At 39.5% G+C, this 20,612-nt stretch overlaps 1 protein-coding gene across 3 annotated transcripts in view; it reads left to right on the forward strand.

The window, feature by feature from the left end:
* Window positions 1–20,612, forward strand: part of adcy2a (adenylate cyclase 2a) — a 69,057-nt gene that overhangs the window by 13,549 nt on the left and 34,896 nt on the right. For all 3 annotated transcript variants that reach the window (XM_085176268.1, XM_085176270.1, XM_085176267.1), the window contains 2 exons: window positions 744–941; window positions 19,660–19,821. In XM_085176268.1, the coding sequence (XP_085032394.1) occupies window positions 744–941; window positions 19,660–19,821 (360 nt within the window). The remainder of the gene's footprint in view (window positions 1–743; window positions 942–19,659; window positions 19,822–20,612) is intronic.

Genomic DNA, 20,612 nt, shown 5'->3' on the forward strand with positions numbered 1-20,612 from the left:
GCAATGGCCGAGTCAAAGTATAGAGCTCAGTTCAGCGGAATTGCTGCAGAGAGCTGTGAATAAACAAATGCCTCCAAAACCTCAATGGACTAAATCATTGTTGTAAGGAAGAGTGAACCAAAATTCTGATAAAGCTTTACAGAAAATTATTACTGTAAGTTTTTGCTACCAAAGGTGGTTCTGCAATTCACTGAATCATGGGGTGCATTTAGTTCCCATAGGACTTCATAGAAACTTGTGAACTCGTGATTTATCCTTTGGGGGCATTTAGTTTTACTCCTTTCCCTTTTTTTGGTTATTAGCATTTTGTTTGGTTTGGTTTGTTTTTTTTCTCAGTCTTATGCAAACAAAATTGTAAATATGGAGATTGGTTAAATTCGGTTTAACAGGAGTTGTGATACAGTGTTTTCTTTAGGCTCACATATTTGCTTGTAAGTGTTCATTTATATCCACAGTCCCTAGTTAGTTTTTATGGCAGGTGTGTACATTTGCATGCACACATCTGCCTCGGTTACTCTATTTTTAGAATATTAAAGCAGAAAGACACAGGGAAATGGCTTTTTATTACAAAGGTTGTTTTGTGTCCTCTCGAGAAATCTGCCCTTTGAATTTGTAGGAAAGGGTATTTTACTCCAATTATTCTTCAGTCGTCTGATAAATTCCCTTCCCTCTTAAAATGTCCATCTACATGTCTCACTTTTCCTTTCTGATGCTCAATTTTTTTTTGCTCTGTCCTTTTCCAGAACATTGCGGACCATGTGGCCTTTGTAATCACTGTACCCACGGCACTGGCCATATTCCTGGCTGTATTTGTGCTTGTCTGCATTGAGTCTGTCTTCAAGAAGCTTTTACGTGTTTTCTCCCTGGTCATCTGGGCTTGTTTGGTCGCCATGGGTTACCTTTTTATGTTTTCTGGAGGGATCGTCTGTCCGTGGGATCAGGTAAGACAAGAGATGAAATTTCTGGTACATTTATTTGTTGTAGAGCATGTCACATGTGTTTAAATGAAGTGATTTATTTGTGTTTTATAGATACTCCTGTGATTGGTTTTGATAAAAACTGATACAGAGACAAGAAAAAGTATGATGGAACTTGATCTCAACATCATACCTATACCTAAGTGTCTCCTTTTTACTCTCTGATGATGTGGAGCTACGTGAAATGTGACACAGGAATGTAATTGGCCTGGTTTAAAAAAAATCTTAATCTTTTATTTTATCTGATGTGATTTCTGACCTACATTCTGAGACAGTCTGCCTTTGAAGTTTTACATTCATACATGCATGTTCTTCAGTGCTTTTTGCTATTTAATCATGTTTTGTTGCTTTTTAGTTTTACTTTTGTCTTAATGAGTTTAGCTGATAGACTGAAGTTCTCATACAAGTTCCCATTAGAGAAATTATATTAGAATGATATTAATACAAGAAAATGACATTAAAGTCTAATCATCTCTTAGAAAAAATATAATTATTGAACCTTTGATTGGAAAACCACACTAACCTTCACCAGAGATTAGTTGTTTTTTTAATAGATTGCTACTGTAAATAGTATTCAAGGGAGTATCTATACAGTTTTCACAAACTACACTGATCTAGAAACCTGCAATATTATTACTTGACTAAGGTTATAGAGAGAAGATTATATAAGTTAATACATATAATACACTCTGCGTATAACAAGAGAATTATCCAATCTCTCAGAAATATCCAAAGCCATTGCTGAGCCGTCAGGATCCTCTTCTTGTGCATGACTAGCTGGTCTAAGTCTGGCTGATATCTTTAGATTGATTGGTCGCATTCTGTCTGCTTGCGCTTGCTCTTTAGTGATATGCACTGGCTCTTTCACTGTGCTAAAATGGCAGTCCTTCAAATTATGTTTTTAATTTTTTGAAGAGAAGTAGCAAAAATCCATACTTAAGCTCCTAAGACCCGAACTCATCCTTGGCATGCATTTTTTATTTCTCTGTGATATTTGAGTATATTGGGACCTGATGAATGTAAAAACAAAGAACTACCCGATATTTTTTTTTACCTAATTGTTGTTTCTAAGAAAAATGAGAGCCACATATGAGATATTCATTTACAATTTCGATAGAACAGTTGCAGTATAATGTCCTCGTAAGTGGATATTAGGCCCTTGTAGAGCAAGATTGAGTATTTTGGTCTAAATAACCCAAAATGTGATGTCCACATATGTGGACGCCAGGCCCTAGGAGGTTAATGTGCTACCTTTAGGTTTGGAAACTGTGGACTCTTGGACCAAAAACTGTTTAAAACTGCTCTGTCATAGCCAGAGATCTAGTTCTTGTCACCAGCTATGATCCTTCATGTGAAATTTGGGTCCTTTTGAAATCATAGATGAACAAGTCTAAGTGGTCATATCACTGCTTCAAGGGACTGATCTAAAAACAGCAGCAGCGCTAAAAGTATCCTGAAGATACATCAAAGGTTATCTTCAATGGAAAACCTGCCAAATTCAATTCCAGTGTGGATTCTGATTTTTACAGCCCAACTCTCTGAACTTATCCGTTACACCTTATATAGTAGTGTGACTTTGATGCAAAATGCTTGGTAGGTGTCTTGTGTGAAACCTGTCTCTTCTGATCATCCAGCCATTCATACGTACAGAAAAATGCATGCGGAAAAGTCACAGTTGCCCTTTAAACTAACTATATGCATATAAATGCTATATACACCACTCAGAAATATTAGAGGAACACTTTTTAATCACAGTATAGAATCAAGTCTGTTAGACCTCTGGGATTAATGTGGTAAGATAAGTAGTAGAGAGGCTGTTTTGATATCAATAAAATTGGCAAGAGTGCAAGAGAGGGTTTTCAGTTTTTCTGGTCCCTACAGAGGTTTCAAAGGTTGTCCTATTCCTCCAAGACGGCACATCAGTTCATGCTATTGCCAGATGGTTTGCTGTGTCTCCCAGCACAGTCTCAAGAGCATGGAAGAGATTCTAGGAGATAGGCAATTGCTCTATGAAAGCTGGACAGGACTAACAGCAGGACTGGTATCTACTCCTTTGTGCAACGAGAAACAGGATGAGCACTGCAGAACTACGAAATGACATCCAGCAGCCCACTAGTGTGAGTGTCTCTGACCAAACAATCAGAAACAGACTTCATGAATGTGTCTTGAGGGCCCAACATCCTCGAATGACCGCTGTGTTCACTGCCTGGCACTGTAGAGCCTAATTGTGCTTTTCACGTATGAGAGCTTTTCACATCTGAGTCCATATGACAGACATGAAAAGGTCTGTTATGCTGCCTGTAACATCATTTAGGATGAACGGTTTTGTAGTTGGTCAGTGATGGTCTGAGGAGGCATATCAATTGACAGACAGACCTCTAAAGGCTAGGCAATGGCACTCTGACTGCCATTAGAAATTGGGATGAAATCCTATGACTCATTGTAAGACTCTACACTGGTGCAGTGGGGCCTGGGTTCCTGCTGGTGCATGACAACGGACTTTTTTAAACTTTGATTTGAGGAGGTGTCTTTGAGTTCAGTCCTGTCTAATTTTAATTTTCAATTCAATTTTATTTATACAGCACCAAATCACATCAACAGTTCCCTCATACAGAGAAAAACCCAACAATCATATGACCCCTTATCAGCATTGGGAAGGAAAAACTCCCTTTTAACAGTCTTACAACCCGTCTAGGGGCCAGGTCATAACATGAGTGAAGCACTCGTCCCAACTCGTCACAATGTGATAAAAAGAGGAACAACAAAACGGGAATGTTAACACTTCGGGGTGAGCCAAGGCCAAAATAATAAACAGAAGAATCTAAATTGATTCCCACATACCTAACCTTCCCAAAACCAGAACCAAAAATAAAGACGTGTCTGACCTCCTAAACTTACTCAAAAACAGGAGAAAACAGGTGATCAAAAGGAACGGCAGCTCACCTCTACCCACTCCACTTCTTCAACTGTTGCAGAGAAACCGCAGCCAGCAGCTGTCACGGGGTACTGCTTGGACATTGGGAGAAACGCGAGAACCTCTCGCGGCGCTCCAGCCTTCATTTAATGGGTGGGTCCCCCAGCTTGAACCAGTTACTCCAGAGCTGTATATCCACGCGCCAGTCACAGCCAGGCCCATGGACAGCTGAATCATCCTTTTGTTCCTAACACATTACACAGTCCTTATCAGTATAGATATAGATGATTTTATCCCATTGAGACCTGATGTGTTTATAAAGTGTTCCTTTAATTTTTGTGAGAAATGCATCTATGCATACTGAGGTCAGACACAAGGTAAAAAATGCCAGCCAAATGCACAGTGATTCTTCATTGTTACTGCCATATGACCCTACGAAAGGGTTCCATGAATGCGGCACAGAACTTTAAGTGTTTGTCACTGGAAAGCTGCACACATTCAAGTGTAATGGCAAGACAGATGTCTAGTGTAGACTCAGAGAGGTAGCTTAAGTTGGCCTGATTCACCCACCACTCCATTCATGCTTTTCTTCTGTTCACTGAAATTTTCAGCCATTATGACATTACTGCTCTCTCACTGCTGCATCTTAGCCATGTTAATTAAAATGTATTGAAAAACACATTATTTTTGAGAAGCGCTGCTGTCTGTGCATTTTTGTTGCTTGTTGCCAATTTATAGATTAAGCTAATGACTCATTAGTGTTCTCACACAGCGTCATCTTTGTATACAGTTTTCAGTTTACTCATTTACGCCCGGGGTGACCAGAAAACTTACTTCATGTATTAGTGAAATGAATGTGAGTCATATCTATTTATGTAGTCAGTAAGGAAAAAGCCTGTGGCCTGGCTGCCCCTGAGTGGATCCGGGGCGGGCGTGGGGGTTTGGGGTTCGGGGGTGCTTCGCCTCCGTGCTGGGGCTCTGGCTGGGCCTTGGGGGCTTCGGTCCTCGTCGGTGTGTCGCCGAGGTTGTGGGCGGGTGGGTGCACGGGGGCTCAGCCCTGGCGCAGGGGGCCTCTTGTGCATCGGCCTAACCGGGGGGCTCTTCAACTGGCAGGGAGGTTGTTCCATCTTTGCAGGAGTCCACTCTGCAGGTGGGGGAGAGACATAGGAGAGGTGGAGAATAAACTTAACCTGGGTGTCTGTGTCTTGTGTAGTCTGGTAGATGATTGAATGTTGGGGTGGGTACAGTTTCCTCTGCGGTGGGGTGGGGTGGGCTGCCCCGGATCCTGTGGGGCTTGGCGGTGCTGCTGCCGTAGGCCCCGGTCTGGATGGGCCTGGGCTCCCTTGCCTTGGTGGATACCAGGGGACGGGGGTGCCTATTGGGGTCAGCGGGGGAGCTGGCCCTAGGGAGGGACACCCTCCCCTCCCTTCTTTTCCTCCCCATCCCCGGCTGCCTCCCTCTTCCCGCTCCACCACACCCACCCACACAGGTAGGGCTTTGGGGTGCGGGTGTGTCACCAGGGTGCAGGGGAGACATTCCCCCCCCCTCTGTCCTCTTCTGGCCACCTGTGCCTCAATTTTATCTCACAACTTAGACATCCACATTACTTACACTCTCATAACACACACATATATATATAGGGCCTTTGAGGGTGGGCACGTTAACGGCGTCCAGTAGACGGTCTGTGTATTCAAACCTACCTCTGGCGCCAGTGCCCACCTCTCAATTTTAAATCCATGTAGACATTGAGGGTTCGGCCCCTCCCGAGGGTTCTCGGGAGGGGCCGTGCTAACACCTGCTGCTCTCTGGCAGCAGCACCATGCTCTCCCTTGTTTTAAATACACTTTAGAGCAACACGCAGCAACACTACACTTGAGCGGGAGGAGGAGGGTATGGGGTCTTAACACACCCCTGTTCTCTGCTAGCCATCGGGGCAGGAGGGCTGGGAAGAGATGCTGGCTGTCCGATTGGCCTCCCTGCTGCTGCGGAGTCTGGGGCGGTCTGCTTGCCTCCACCCCGGAGGGAAGGGTAACATCTCTTGGGTCTGGGTGCCGTTTCCCCCTCTGGGGGCGAGGATACCCGGACCCGGGGTATAGAGTATGTTTGGGGAGTGTGATTGTGTGTACATGTCCATTTACGTTTATTCCAACGTTGGGTGAGTGCTGAGTGTTTGTATATGTGTGCATGAGGGTGGGAATGTATGTCTGTGTCTGTGTGTGCCTGTTTGTCTGTGTCTATATGTCAGGTCGGGTCTTAGACTCCACCTCTCTGGGAACTCCCAGGCCCTCCAAGTGTGGAGGCCTATCTCCCCTCACCACACTCCCTGCCGGTGACTGATGCCCTCAAGGGTCGGTGCATTGTTGGTTCTTGGTGTCCGGGGCTGGGCGCTCAGGTCATGTGCCAGCTCACTCCCGGTGGCTACTTGGCGGGGCCTGGCGCCTGCTGCTCGGTCAGGCCTCTTCCGGGGCGTGGAGGGCCCTCGGGCCTCCGGCCTCTGTGCCTGCGGCTCGGTTCACTCTGGCACAGCTGGCTGCCGGCGGAGCCGGCGGGCACGCCGGTGCAGCCTCCTCTAGTTTCTGCCCGGTGGCTACTGGGTGACCCCTCGTCTGGGGATCCTCAGCCCTTCCCATGAAGGTGGCACGGATGCCCCTCCGGTGGTCCTCCTTGGGCTCTTGCACTCTGGGGCCTCTGGATGTCTGGGGCCTGGATCTCCTCCATGCCTGCTTCATGCCCTGGGGGACGGGGCTATGGCTCTCTACATCCTCTTGCAGACCATTACATGGGGAAACCATTTGAATACAAGCGCGCCGACCCACACAGGTGTGCACACGGGTGTTCACTGTTCGTAGACTTAAATCACACCTTTCTTGGCTGCTACTTCAAAGCACATTGTGCGCTGTCTGTCCTGCGTGCTGCACAACAACATTCAATATTTAGTATTTACTGCTGTTTACACTTAGCTAGATTAATGCGATGGTGTTGTGTATAGTATGTTGCTTTGTTTTGTTGGTTTTTTTGCTTGTTTTCTATTCTTTTTCTCTCAACAGGTGATCCTGGAGATATTTTTTCCCCCCCCTTTCTCACTGTCCCTCTCCCCTTCTGTTTTTCTTTTCCTTCCTCTTTCTTTCTCCCTTTCCTATCCCTCACTCATGTCTGTCCCGTCTGTAACAACTGAAAATAAAATAAAATAAATAATAAAAACAAAGGTCGATCAAATGGACCAATACGGCAATGCCATGATGATCCATTTGGCAAAATAAATCCATTGGGTATCCTTGTTGGTCTTCAGACAACAATTCTGACGGCTAAAGAACCAAATGGGACAGGCAGAAAAAAAAAAAAAAAAAAGGAAAAAGCCTGTGAATAATACATATGTGCTAATTTTTAGACTAGATGTTCTAGTCAGAATAATAAATGAATAGTTCTTGATATCACTCAGATTGAGAGGACAGGGCAAGCCAAAACATCTGATGGCTATATGAAATTCTTTTGACATTTAGCTTTGTTGCTTAACCTAAGGAAGTAAATATGTTTAAATAACAATTGTAGTTGCTGGCTTCTAAGGCTGATACACTCTTTGCCAGGCAAATTACATATAAATGACTGAAATCAGTTCAGAGCACAGTATAGCAATGAGCAGGCGCCATTTGAAACACATCTTGGCTCTGAGAGATTTGTAGTGCCAAAAGCAAGAAGAAGGTCAAAAGAGTTACAGATGAAGTTAGTATCAGGGCCATGTGACTAATCCATTTAAGTGGACAGGATCAGCACTTTATTTGTGATCCCCCCCCCCCTCCCCTATTTATTACAGCAAGTGATGTCTATAATGGATCATTTAAACCAGAATACATAAGCAGCAATAAAATTCTTTCTTTTCAATCTGTTACCTCTAGCTTAACTAATACAGACAATGTTTTTAGCAGCACTTTGCATGTCGGTAGAGATACAGCCGTCAAGGTGTCGAGTGGGAGCAAGTTTTACAACCTACATCCTGGTCCTTTAAAAAAAAAAAAAAATTTAATGCATTTTTTGCATTTTATAGATGTCTCCAAAATCACTTTGTATGTATTATGTACTAAACTAGTTGTTATTTACTTTGTAATCACCAAGTGTTTTGAAAAGAACACTTTACTAATGCTGAGTGAGGCTTCTGTTTGCTTTTGCATTGCTTTAAAATGTGGCGTCTGGTTTGTGGCCCTCACAGTTTCCACAGCTACACATTTCAGGTACAAATTTCTGGTGGATTTACTTCAGATCTGGTGAACATTGCAATCATTATTCTCTCCATTACATCAGTTTGAGATAACCTTTGTGGTGTGGTCATTCTCATGCTGAAAATAGCAAATATAGAAGATATTAAGAGTTGCTTGAAGCAATTCTAAATCAGGTCATCAAACAGTGACTGATTGGTAATAAAGTTTGTAGTGTGATGAAAAAATTGCCCATAGCATTACACTACAACCGCCGGTCTAGATTCTTCCTGCTGATGCCAAATGTATTATTTAACTGACTTTTGTGCTTGTCTGACACAATTAAAACCTATAATTGCTGTTATTAATCCTCCATCCATTTTCACCCAACTCTTTAAATATGAACATCTTATGAGATCAGTAACTCCATAATCTCATATACAAAATAAAGCCAATTATATATGTCAATGTGAACATGACCTAAAAGCTGATTTGATAATTTTATTAATAAGCATGTCCAGAGGGGATCTTTAATTTTTTATTTATTTATTTTTCAAGTATTTCACTTTAATCATGATTTTGGAGCATGCTGCGTAATTGCATCATAGTCAATTATATTAACAACCAATCTTTGAAACTGTGGTTACCCCGGTGTTACTGTCCAGTTGCTAAGTGCATATCTACTGCAGAGGAGAAACTAGGGAATTCAAAGTAAAAGGCACAGTCAATTATAGCTTCCTATGCTGTAGCAAAGTGGTAGACATGAGAAGTAGGGGAACAAAATACTGATTAGAACATTGGCTTCATCCTCTCTAATCGCCTCACCTGTCATGTACAGCCCTAAGGTCATTTAGATGACTTTTTCCCATGTCTTTCATGCAGTGTAGCCCTCGCTAGTAAGTAGATGAAAATGTTGTTGCCAGTTGTCACAATCAAAAATTCAGTATGTAATATAAGCAAGTTGTCCTCGGAGAACATTTCCTCAGACACCAGCATGTACACTAAAAAAGGCCAACACCAACATTATTTTACACGTATTTCTTTAAAATATTGACATGTTTTTTTTTATTAAGATGAAGCCTTTTTTTGCCTTAGCTATCAAGGCTCCCTTTTGTACTAGCTGCAACATTTCTTTATTATATAGTAACAGTTTATTGAAAATTGCTCCATACACTGAAAATGACAATAAGAGGAACAGTTTTGGAGAGTCAGAAAACATGCTGAACAGCGAAGTCCTGTGAAAAAGTAGAATGGTTGTGGTTAGTTGTTGTAGAATCATCTTTAGCAGCAGTAACATTAAGAAATAATTTTATGAATGTCTTTATCAGTCTCTAAAACCATTATCAAGGAATTTTGGCAAACTCTTCATTACAAGATTACTTTAAGTTATTAAAGTTTGCAAATATTTGTTTATGGAAAGCTCTCTCAACATCTTGATGCAGCAGTTGGACTAAGGTCTGGACTTTGACTGAACCATTGCAACACTTTGATTCTTTATTTTTTGACCCATTATGCTACAAATTTACTGGTGTACTTGGGATCATTGTCCTGTTGTATAACCCAGTTTCAGGCAGGTTTTTCTGTCAGATTGATGGTTTCACATTTCATTTAATATGAGGAGGTTGTCTCAATAATTACAAGGTGCCCAGGCTTCAAAAGAAGTCCAAATTATTCGGTATGAGGTGTTTGTCCTGATGTGCTGTGTTTTATTTTTGCCAGAAAATTAAAAACACATGCAATCTCCAAAACACGTACAAAATCTAAAACACATGCAAACTCCAAAACACTTACAAAATCCAAAACACATGCAAACTCCAAAACAGTGAGATGACTTTAGTCTCATGAACAACATTAGCTAATTGTTATTTACTAACTAATCTTAAAATGACTGCTCAGTACAGAAATGAAGCCCAACAATCATTTTGTTACAGTCCCGTGGTCTCATTTGAGGGCCGCATTTCGAGCAGCCTATGGTACATAAGCCGGGTACTTCCTGGCTTGTGTAGTTACTAGGTAACAAAAGCTCAACACTGCCCCTAGCGTCCTGGAGCACTTCCGTTGTGTTTTGGGGTTTGCATGTGTTTTGGGGTTTGCATGTGTTTTGGATTTTGCAAGTGTTTTGGAATTTGTAAGTGTTTTGGAGTTTGCAAGTGCTTTGTCTCTAGGGGCCACCGTAAAAAAAAGGCTATGCCTACTTAGTCTTTTTCTACAGTCTTTTTGTGATTGTGCTGTCATTATCATAAACAGTTAACTCATAACTGTAGTCTGAGATGAGTAGTCAGTTGTTCTAAGCATTGCATGGTCTGACATTGGGGTGAATTTGCTGGGATGTCCTGGTAGGAAAACATGCACCCAGCTACCAAAACTCTCATTTTTATAGAGGTGAAAGCCTGTGAAACAATCTGGTAACCTTTACTGGAGTTATTTTATTAAGTCGAGACTGTTTGAGAGCCTCATCATAATTTGTGGAAGTAAAGATTAGCCCCCCCTCCCAGTATAGATGCTGGTGGTAGAGGCAAAGCAGATGGAGACTTGGACAACTGGCCAAGATGAGGTGGAAGCAGTGAGTTGCACGAATGAAGAAAAGCACTGAGATTTAAAGCATGCAGAGCAGTGGCTGATTGGTTCACAGAACGTGGGCAACGAAAGATTGGGTCAGGGTGATGATAACAGAATCACGTTCAATAGTGAAGAGCTGGAAGTGTAGAATAGACTAGCCTGAAAGCCCAGGAATAAGGCCAGATGAGTGAATACAAATTGTCCTTTGGGAAATTACACATAAGCTTAAGAAGTTTGCAACATCTGGGATAGAGTCTACATCTTTTATGTCATCTACACCAACTGAAAGCTTCCATTCCTTATATGATAAAGCATTGAAAGCACCAACCAGTCCAGACTGGCACACCCACTATCATTACTTGATCAGATCATGTGTGTACTGGAAGCATGTATTGATAAAGTAAGTGCATTTTTGCTTATTTCAGCATCACTGGCTATTTTTTATACGGCAACGTCTGTAAGCTTACACTGTACACTAAATACCATACTCTGAGTTTGATACCAGTAGATGAAATATTTGTGAAAAATGTTTAATGTTGGCATGTCTTGGCCTTTGGACCATCCTAGAATTCCCAAACACAACATTTATTCTAATTTATGACAGCATGCCAAATTGTGATTAAATACATTTTTTGTGGTACCGATACCTAATTTCAAAAGCAACTTCCATTTGTTACTGCAGCTAAGCTTTAAAACACTAAAGTTACACATATCACAAACGCATTGTAAAATGGCTTGGATATACTTTAGTTATCCACAAGAAGAGGGCTGTCTTGTGACAAAGTAGGTGAAAATTCAAAATATAGTGTACATTTAGCTCTTAAATTCAAGTGTCTTTTCCATTCTTTTACTCTTTTTTTTAATCTCACTACATATGACCTTTTAAGCCTAACGCTTAAGAAGTAACTGGACTTATTCATTTAAGGAAATAACATGACTTGTTTTTGATCTTTATAGATGGCACTCTGATTTGAATATTTTCCAGTTGCATTTCTGCTCATGTGTTGACAAAACTAGATGATTTCCCTTTTGTCCTGATTACATTTTTTAAACCCACTGAAAAGAGAGAACCTGCCCACCCAAGGGAAACGGACTAGCCTTGGAACCAAATGAATCTGACATCTCATGTGTTATCTCTTGCAGAATTTGCAAAGCTTTCTCCCATTAGATTTCTGCTGTTTATCCAGTATATTGTGGATTAAATAAAATCAGTGACATCTCCATATGTACTTTTATGGTGACATCCTCTGAGAGATAATGTGATGGTAAGAGAGCAAAATATAGTCATACTAAAAGCTGCACTGTCAGTACAGATCATGTAAAAGAAGCATTTCATTGTTGATCGTCAAAAAATTCTTATGTGTTGTTGTGGTCACCATTCCTGCTCTCTCAGATTTAGTTATTATGGAGTGCACTTTCCATTTTCAAACCTGAAATCAATTGGATGCTTATCCTTTTCCTACAAAGCCCTCTCTATTTGCTGGTGGTAGGAAGAAAGGCTTATCTGTGTGGTCCAGCCTCTGCCCCTCACTGAGAGATGTCTGGACTATGCCTCCTCTCCTCCTTTCCTTCTCCCTGTCTCTCAGACACACATGCCAGATGCACTCAAAAGAGGGAAGATGGCAATAGAACAGGAACTACTGATAGGAAAGACAGGCAAATGGTGGCAGAAGAGACAGGGACAGATGCATTTCAGTGTAACGAGAAGTAATTGTTTTTTTTTCTCCTTTATCGGTTTAATTTATCTTAGTGATCAAGGTCAACATACCCAGACAGATTACATAAATTGCAAACCAAGCACTTGGCTAATTGCCTCTCATTGCCTCACTCCATTTAATTTTGCATCTTTACTTCAAATCAATACATTTTTTCTTTACTCAATTTTAATAAGTGTAGCCAGAAATGAAATGCGTATATGTCATCTCTGACTATAAATAGCTGACACACATGGACAGCAACGCGCACATATCCTATGTAGTAAATCTAACCTGTACACTAATCTCAGCCACTGACTGTGGACTAAAAGGCTGATGTAATGTGACACTCCATCTCTATAATTTGTTTTATGAACCCTCACCAGTGTAATTATCAAGGGATAGATTCATGGAGAGAAGCAAAGTTGACTTAGCATGATGAACCAACAAAAAGCTTTGGGCGCAGTTTTTAGATAACAGGGCCTGTAATAGGGCTGGGCTCCATTTGAATGATCCAGTAATAAATCATAAAAAATAGACATCTGTTTTCTTTATGTAGTCCATTTTCTGTTGATTTTCTGAAGCTTTAGCCCAGTTTGTCTGGACACTTTTGCACTTTTGATTCATCACAGAATGAGGTCCATCCAATTCTAGTGAACCAGCATCAGTTGAATCAGTTTGATCTGTGTCTACTGAAGCCAATGCCAGAACTAAGAACAGATACCTGTTGGCATTTTGGATTTAATAACTATGAAAACAGGATGGGGTGGGAGCAAAGCCATTAATATGATGTCTTTCACATGTATGCAAAACACAGGTGAAAATTTTGAAAATGTGTCTTTATTGCATATCAGAACCTTTTTAATTTCTGAGTATGTTTACTTGTACTTATCAAGTAATATAGGGCTGTTTGAGTGCTTTGTTCATCCTATCTTCTGAAGCTTCGGGCTTATTTAATTTATTGTATATCCTGACTATTTGATTGCTGTAATTATCTCACAAAGCTTTTGTGCAAAATGTATGTACTCACTCGTACTGGTGATGTTTACATTATGTAAGCTTTATTTACAATGAGTACTAGATGATTTGATTTAGGATCAAAAGTTGCACAGAAGATATGGATAAATGTTAACAATATTGAAATATATTGCTAATTGACATTTCAGACCTTGTCTTGAAATTTAAGTTATTCAAGAAATCAAGTTCAACGTCCATCATTTGCCCTTATGTTCCTGTAACCAGAATGCAGGATTCCCTGCACTCTTAATACTACATCGTGTATCAACTGTGTAGGAGAACTTAGCAGGTGTCTTCACTCCTGCAGCCTCTCCATTATACCGGGTACAATTTTGTGATTGAGTTAGCAGCATTGAATTTCAGAGAATTAATTTAGGGAAAGGCTTTATGTACCCTAAGCAAATTATGTTACTGTGCTAGATGGTGCTTGGCAGCATTAGCGGCTCTCTCCTGTATTAGGAAGTAAATTAATACTTTCTTATTCCTCTTCTGCCATATTAAAACAAATAATTATTGTCTGTATAATCTTGGGGCCTAATGTTTAATTTCTAATGTTTATGCACGTGGACCATAACATACATTGGCTATCATGGGGCACTGAAGGGATAAAAACTTCAATTCCACTGGGGGACTTTTGTGAAGAACTAAATTTCTCCTCGCCTTCATCTGTGGTCTCTGTCTAGATCAAATTTAAGAAGTCCAGTTAGAGTAAATTTCCTCAAATAAAAGTCCAAATTTTCAGAAAGTTGCATCATAATTCAATGCAGTATACTTGAAAGTAGCCCAACTATATACTGTATATTCGAAAACTGGCTATCATATAAGACAAAGTACTATTCAGCAGTATTCCAACAATGTTGAATTAATTTTCACAAATGAAGTGGATGGTACTTTAATAATAAAAAAAAAAAGTAAAAAATGTTCTATTTTCATTTAAGAGAATTTAAGATCAGCAGTCAAAAATAAAATACAGCTTTTGAAAAAGACTTCAAATCAATGTTTATAATAAAAAGGCATAGTTTAAGTTTTTCCTTTCCTACATTTCCTACCATCTCAGCTTTAAACCTGATTTTGCATCTAATCTCACCGTGGAAGCACTTCCCTGTCTTCCTTCTCTCTCCCCAACCAGATGGCCGCCCCTCCCTGTTCCTGGTTCTGCCAGAGGTTTCTTCCTGTTTAAAGGGAGTTTTTCCTTCCCACTGTTGCCAAAGTGTTTGCTCATAGGAGGTCAAATGATTGCTGGGTTTTCCTCTGTATGTATTACCTTACAATATAAAGCACCTTGAGACCACTGTTGTTGTGATTTGGCGCTATATAAATAAAATAAATTCCTAAAATTCGTATTCTGAATGAAGGCTTTGATTGACTAGCATCACATGAAATGAGTTACAAAGCGTGTGCCGTGTACCTACATTGGCCAAGACAAACAAAAATGCTCAAGATTAAAACTACCATCAATTATGTGAGCTCTCTCATCATTTAAGTGACCCTTACCTTTCTGCTAGTCACCCTGCTCTTGTTTTCTCCTCTGTGCTCATCAAATTTCATATTTCTCCACAGTCATCTTATTTTGTCAGCATTTCCGCACAATAAACAGGTGACTACTCGCTCTCTCTTCTTGCCAATATATATATATATATATATATATATATATATTCAACAATGCTTTCCTGCCATTTCTGCCTGCTTTCCTGTTCCAGCATCCCTTCCCAATAGATGGCCTCTAAAACTTCTCAGTGCTGCATTCATGCTTGGATTCTAACTGTTATTGCCAGCACAACTGAACCATGACATTGTAAGACAAAAAAAAGACTGCACCCAATTAAAGCTCTGTCAGGCATTGGCACAAAGAGATTAAAAAACATATCTCTCCTGGGACCAAAATGAAGGAAAACAAGATGCATGCAAATTTATAAACTTTACTTTGTCTTCCAGAGATATTATTAGCTAAATGTTGATGTTATTTTGTAGTGCTCTATCTTAACAGTTTCAGGCCTGGGCCCTAGCTATGCATTTGATAGAAATGGGGATTAGCGTTAGATGTTTTGTTGGTTCTTTGCACTTTCTCCTGCATCTTTTAAAAATCATTTTCTCTCCACATACTCAATATAACATTTTCCTTCAGTAATTTATGCAGTGGGGATTATTATGGTAATTGTTGTTAGTTTATACATGTGAAATGACTTGGATAAAATGGAAAATGGAAATGCCAGACTGCATATCTAAAAAGATGAGCTCCACTGATTTAGAAAAAGACATAGTTGCTATGAAGGTCAAGCAGCTGCAGATGTTGGTGTTCGTGACTATACACTGTCTCTACAAAGACGGAGGTGTAGAACTTCTGTAGGTAATAAAAACAAACCACTGCAAGGCTTCACCATGCATGAAGCAAAATATACACTTCAACTGCTACCTGTTGCTTTTGCTTGAATTTGTATATTCAAACACTCTTAAATGTTATATGCATCTTACAGCAATGTGAACATTTATTAGTAGGAGGTTGTGGAATTTTATATTGAGCGTAATTCAGGTGCTTGGCCTTTGTGTCAGTCACATCGCTGAAAATGATGAATTTCTTCTCACTCTCGAAACACTGCAGAAAACCACCATTATTATTATTGCTCATAATAACAGGAAGTAATTGTAAATGCATTTGATTGTCAGTAACAGATGGTAGTAATCTGATGTTCATTGTAATGATATGTCAGGCTTCACGTTGAGTAAGATGCTCTGCAACTATTGAGAAATGCACAGAGACGCTGCATCATCCCAGCAGAATAGCCTTTCGAACATTTTTTTTTGAGGAGTCAGCACTTCAACAAGTTTGTTTTTTTTAATAAAATGAAACATAATCAATGCATAGTGTATACTGTCAGTATCATCTTCAATTAAAAATCATTGTTGCTCTATTTCATATTGGTTTGACTTTTCAAATATTTAAACTTCATCAGTACTTCCAAGCACTTTGATGTCTTATTATGTAAAGTGCTTTACTGAGTTGATTGCCAAATATTAATGTAGCAGTTTTTCACATTTTCGATCAAAATCTATCAAGAAAGCCAATATTTTATAGTTGATGATATAGCAGATAGTGGCTGATACCTTACCCTATCTTTTTTACATGTGTGTACTGGGTAGGAGTTGCTGTTGATCTTAAACTAATTATACATGTGCATAGTGACAATAAAATGCATTCTTTTCTATTTTTCTTGTTTTCTTACGTTATCTTTTGTGTGGATACAGTTTGTTATTCTTGGACTGAATAAGTGAAATTCTTTTTTAATAGATATCTGGATGGATGTCTGCACTTGCTCTACTGGAGGGCTTTTTAATAACACCACACTCTTATCAGGAACATATTGGGTTCTTTTACATTATTAGTGTGAATGCTTTTCAAGCATTCATACTAATAATGTGTGAGATAGAGTACATTATTAGTACTCCATCTCCTTCAAAACTTAGAAAAACTACTTAGAAAAACCATTCAAACACCGTTAGATTCCTCTTCTTTGTGACATGACTGCTTGTATTTTTGTCATTTATAGCATTTATATTTTTAAAATTATAAAACTTTTTTCAACAAAAATTTCCCATGTCTATGAAGGTTCTCAGTCATCCAGGCCATTGTAGTCAAAGGAGCTTGCAAAGAAAAGAAGTCCAGATGCTTTTCTTTGCAAAAATTTCCCATGTATTTCAATGGGGAGACCCTTCAAATTCTCCTTCAGCTTACTCCTCTTTAAACTGTATCTACTTCCACATACATTGACGTAGAGCCACCATTCAAACTTTAAAACGAAGACAAGACATTCAACTATTCAACTTGTATTTATCTTTTCAATATCTATTATACTTTTTCTTCAGTTCCAGTTTAAGTTTCATGCTTTTTTTTTTCCAGCCATTTCAGAGTTTATAATGGGTGTGTATGGGGCGGAATGTTGGCGCTAGAGTGAGACAGCTCAACTGCTAGAGTGAGAGGAGGGGGGAAATTAATCTTAAAATCTTTTCTTAAAACTGCTGTTGTGTCCGCAGCGTTTGCTCTACAGGTATGATTTTACCCTCAAAACGTGGCCATCGCTGTCCTCTTTCATCCAATGTGTTTGTTATTGTACTAGGTGTTATGGTTTGTCATAAATGTCACCAATGCGCAGCCTCCTCCCTCCAACTCCTCCATAGACTCCAATGTTAAAATGGCTCAGAAAGTTCCTTTGAAAATCAGAAGAGCATGCTGTCTTTACACTGTCACCACGTCCATATAATAAACTCCACAGGCATGAAAACTGAGAATTTGGTAGACTGGACATTGCTGCCACTCACGGTGAAAGAATTTTGTCAATACGACATGTACTTTTCATTTGGGAGTGATTTGTTTGGGGCTAACTTTTCTGTTCATTTTAAGCAGCAAAAGTGAGGTGCATGTCTGTGTGCGTGTGTATGGAGCCATTGGGTGCAGTCACTATAGCAACCAGGCTCACACCTGCCTGCTTAATGAGCTCTCTCTCACTGGGCCAAGATTCATCTTAAACACTTTTCTTTCAACTGCTGCTGTGTCCACAGTGTTTGCTCTACAGCCATCATTTTACCCTCAAAACATCGCCATCGTTGTTCTCTTTCCAGCACAGTGTCTTTCAAAGCTCAGGAATGTAAACTTTTTAAACTGTGTGGATCCAAGTGGAGGGATCACATTTTAGTCATTCAGTGATTCGAAGAATATAAACTTTTAATATTAATTCAGATGTTTTCTGACTCTAATTTTTTTTCTCATTTCTTAGGTATTTCTAATTTACATTAATTTACAACATTTTCAACTATTTTCCAACTTCTCTGTGGATGTCAGCTTTTAGCAGTTCAGCACTTTTGTTTTCAGAAGTGCTGAAAAATACAGAAATACAGATTTCTGTATTTTTCATCTCATTCAAGATTTTTAACTCAAAATTCAGCAATTCATTTTAGTGCATACATTCAGATTCAAGCATTCACACTGCAGTTTCTTCAGAAAATGCACTTTCTAGTTCTTAAAGTAGATGACATTTATCATCTAAGGCTGCTGTTTGAACTTTTAGTTTGAGGTAGTGTTTGTATGTTATGATGATCTCCATTTGTTCATATCCATTTGTTTCTGCTCTTCTTGTAATTGCAGAACTCATGGTCTACTACACTAGTGGTTACAGCATCCAACAAATTTACAGCAAAAAGCTGTAAATTACTGTGGTGGTTTTTGTTAATTCTGAAGTTATAGATGGGAGTTGTATTACTTGGCCTATCACTTTTTGTTAATTTTTTTTATTCAGATGTGAACATCAGTGTCTTGTCTTTAATGGACCAGACAAAACTTTAATATTTACTTATGTTTAGGTTCATAAGTGTAGTTAAATATTATTTTCACACATGAATAAGAGCTTAGAGGAGCTGTAAGTGAGAACTCAAGTATTCAAATCAATTGGATCTGAGCACAGACAGGAGAGAATAAAGCAAGTAATTGTCAGGTCATTCACAATTAATGCAATTAATTTCAAATTAGTTTCATTTATATAGCGCCAAATCACATTAACAGTTACCTCAAGGTGCTTTATATTGTAATGTAGGCCCAACAGTAATACCACATGGTGGATGTCTCTGTTTTATCCAAGTGCATAAAAAAACAGAATATATCTAGTGCTGAGAACACATCTGACATGCAAAATCTATTGTTTGCTACATTTGATTAAGAGCAGCTTCGGAAGTTGTCATGCGTCAAAGACATTTTTGTTAGTCATGCTTTAATAGAGGCATTACTGTTTTAATCACGCACTGTCCTTTGGCTGCATTTTCTCTCCTCTTTGCATCTTGCTGCACCCTAACACAACATTCCCACAAGTCCTGCAAATAAACCAAGGATGGTTAACCGGATCCGGGCTACAGGCAGGAAGAAGACTGAACCCTTTCTATTCAGGCAGGGGAATAGCCAAGAAGCTTTAACCCTGCAGCAGAAAGTGAATTAAAGAAGTGTTTGTGTGTGAGAACCTATGTGTGTATGTATATTTGTGTGTTTATACAATTGTATGTGTGTTAAAACTGGATACAAAAGGGAGCCACTGCTTGTGCTACATTAGAGATGTCAGATTTGAAGTGTAGGTGCTGATTGTCCCCCTTAAGTAAGCTGAAGGCACTAATATGACCTGGCTATTTAGTCCAGAAAACTGAAATCTCAAATTACCACATTTTTGCATCTATATTTTCCTTTCTTCCGCATGCATTTCTTCTCCTCCTTTTATTTTCTCCTTTCCATTTCTCTTTGCAAATGTTATATGACTGTTTGACTTTCTCCGCAGGTGTCATTCTTCCTGTTCATCGTGTTTGTGGTTTACACCATGTTGCCGTTCTCCATGCGGGACGCCGTCATCGCCAGTGTTCTAACCTCTGCCTCTCACACCGTCGTGCTAAGCGTCTGCCTGTCCATCACAGCTGATCACGTCGAGCCAGTAGTGTGGCAGGTAAGGCAGTCAAATGTTAGCGCAAGTTAACAGTTGCGAGCACATGAATGCACAGGAGAAAAGCACAGACCCTTTGTACCTGCACAGAGATCATCAGCAGCCTCCTTAGATTGATATGTATATGGGGAAACCTGTTCAAAAGGTAAATCGCCCTTAACTAGCAACCACCTACATCTGAAGGTCACTAAACAAATACTGCGCTGTTCTTCATTTAAGGTAATTTATTATTACCATCTAGATCAAATAATAAAGCAAAGTTGTTTTGTGACATTTAATTTGTTTCCTCATCAGGCTCAATATACAGGTTGTATTTATAGCAAACAAACAATTGTGACCTTTAAACAAAAGCTAATTTAGGATATCAGCTGAGTGATAGAAATTCTAATGCATTTTTTTTATCCTTCATTAAAAGGTCACCTCTCTTTCTAGCACTACTGCTTCTTGTGTGCTAACTGTTCAGGCATATGCCATATGGTGACAAAGACAAACTAAAAGCAATATCAGATAACTGTCTAGCTAATACTTTAATCAATTAGTGCCTAATTAAACCTGATTTCAGCAGTCACTAATTTTCAATACACTGGGGACTAATTTCTTCCAATTCATAAAGTAAACAGGATTAATTTAATAAGCATGTCACAAAAGCTCTTCCTCACTGACAGCCTGAGACTTCAAAGAATTTCAGAGCCAGACACAACAAACATTTGTAGCACACGAAAAATCTGATGATGATCATTAGTCCACCAACAAAAGCCTTTTGTTACATAAAAATGATTGAGCTGAATATCATT

The sequence above is a fragment of the Neolamprologus multifasciatus genome, chromosome 11 (genome assembly GCF_963576455.1).
Source record: "Neolamprologus multifasciatus chromosome 11, fNeoMul1.2, whole genome shotgun sequence".
NCBI classification, from domain to species: Eukaryota; Metazoa; Chordata; class Actinopteri; order Cichliformes; family Cichlidae; genus Neolamprologus; species Neolamprologus multifasciatus.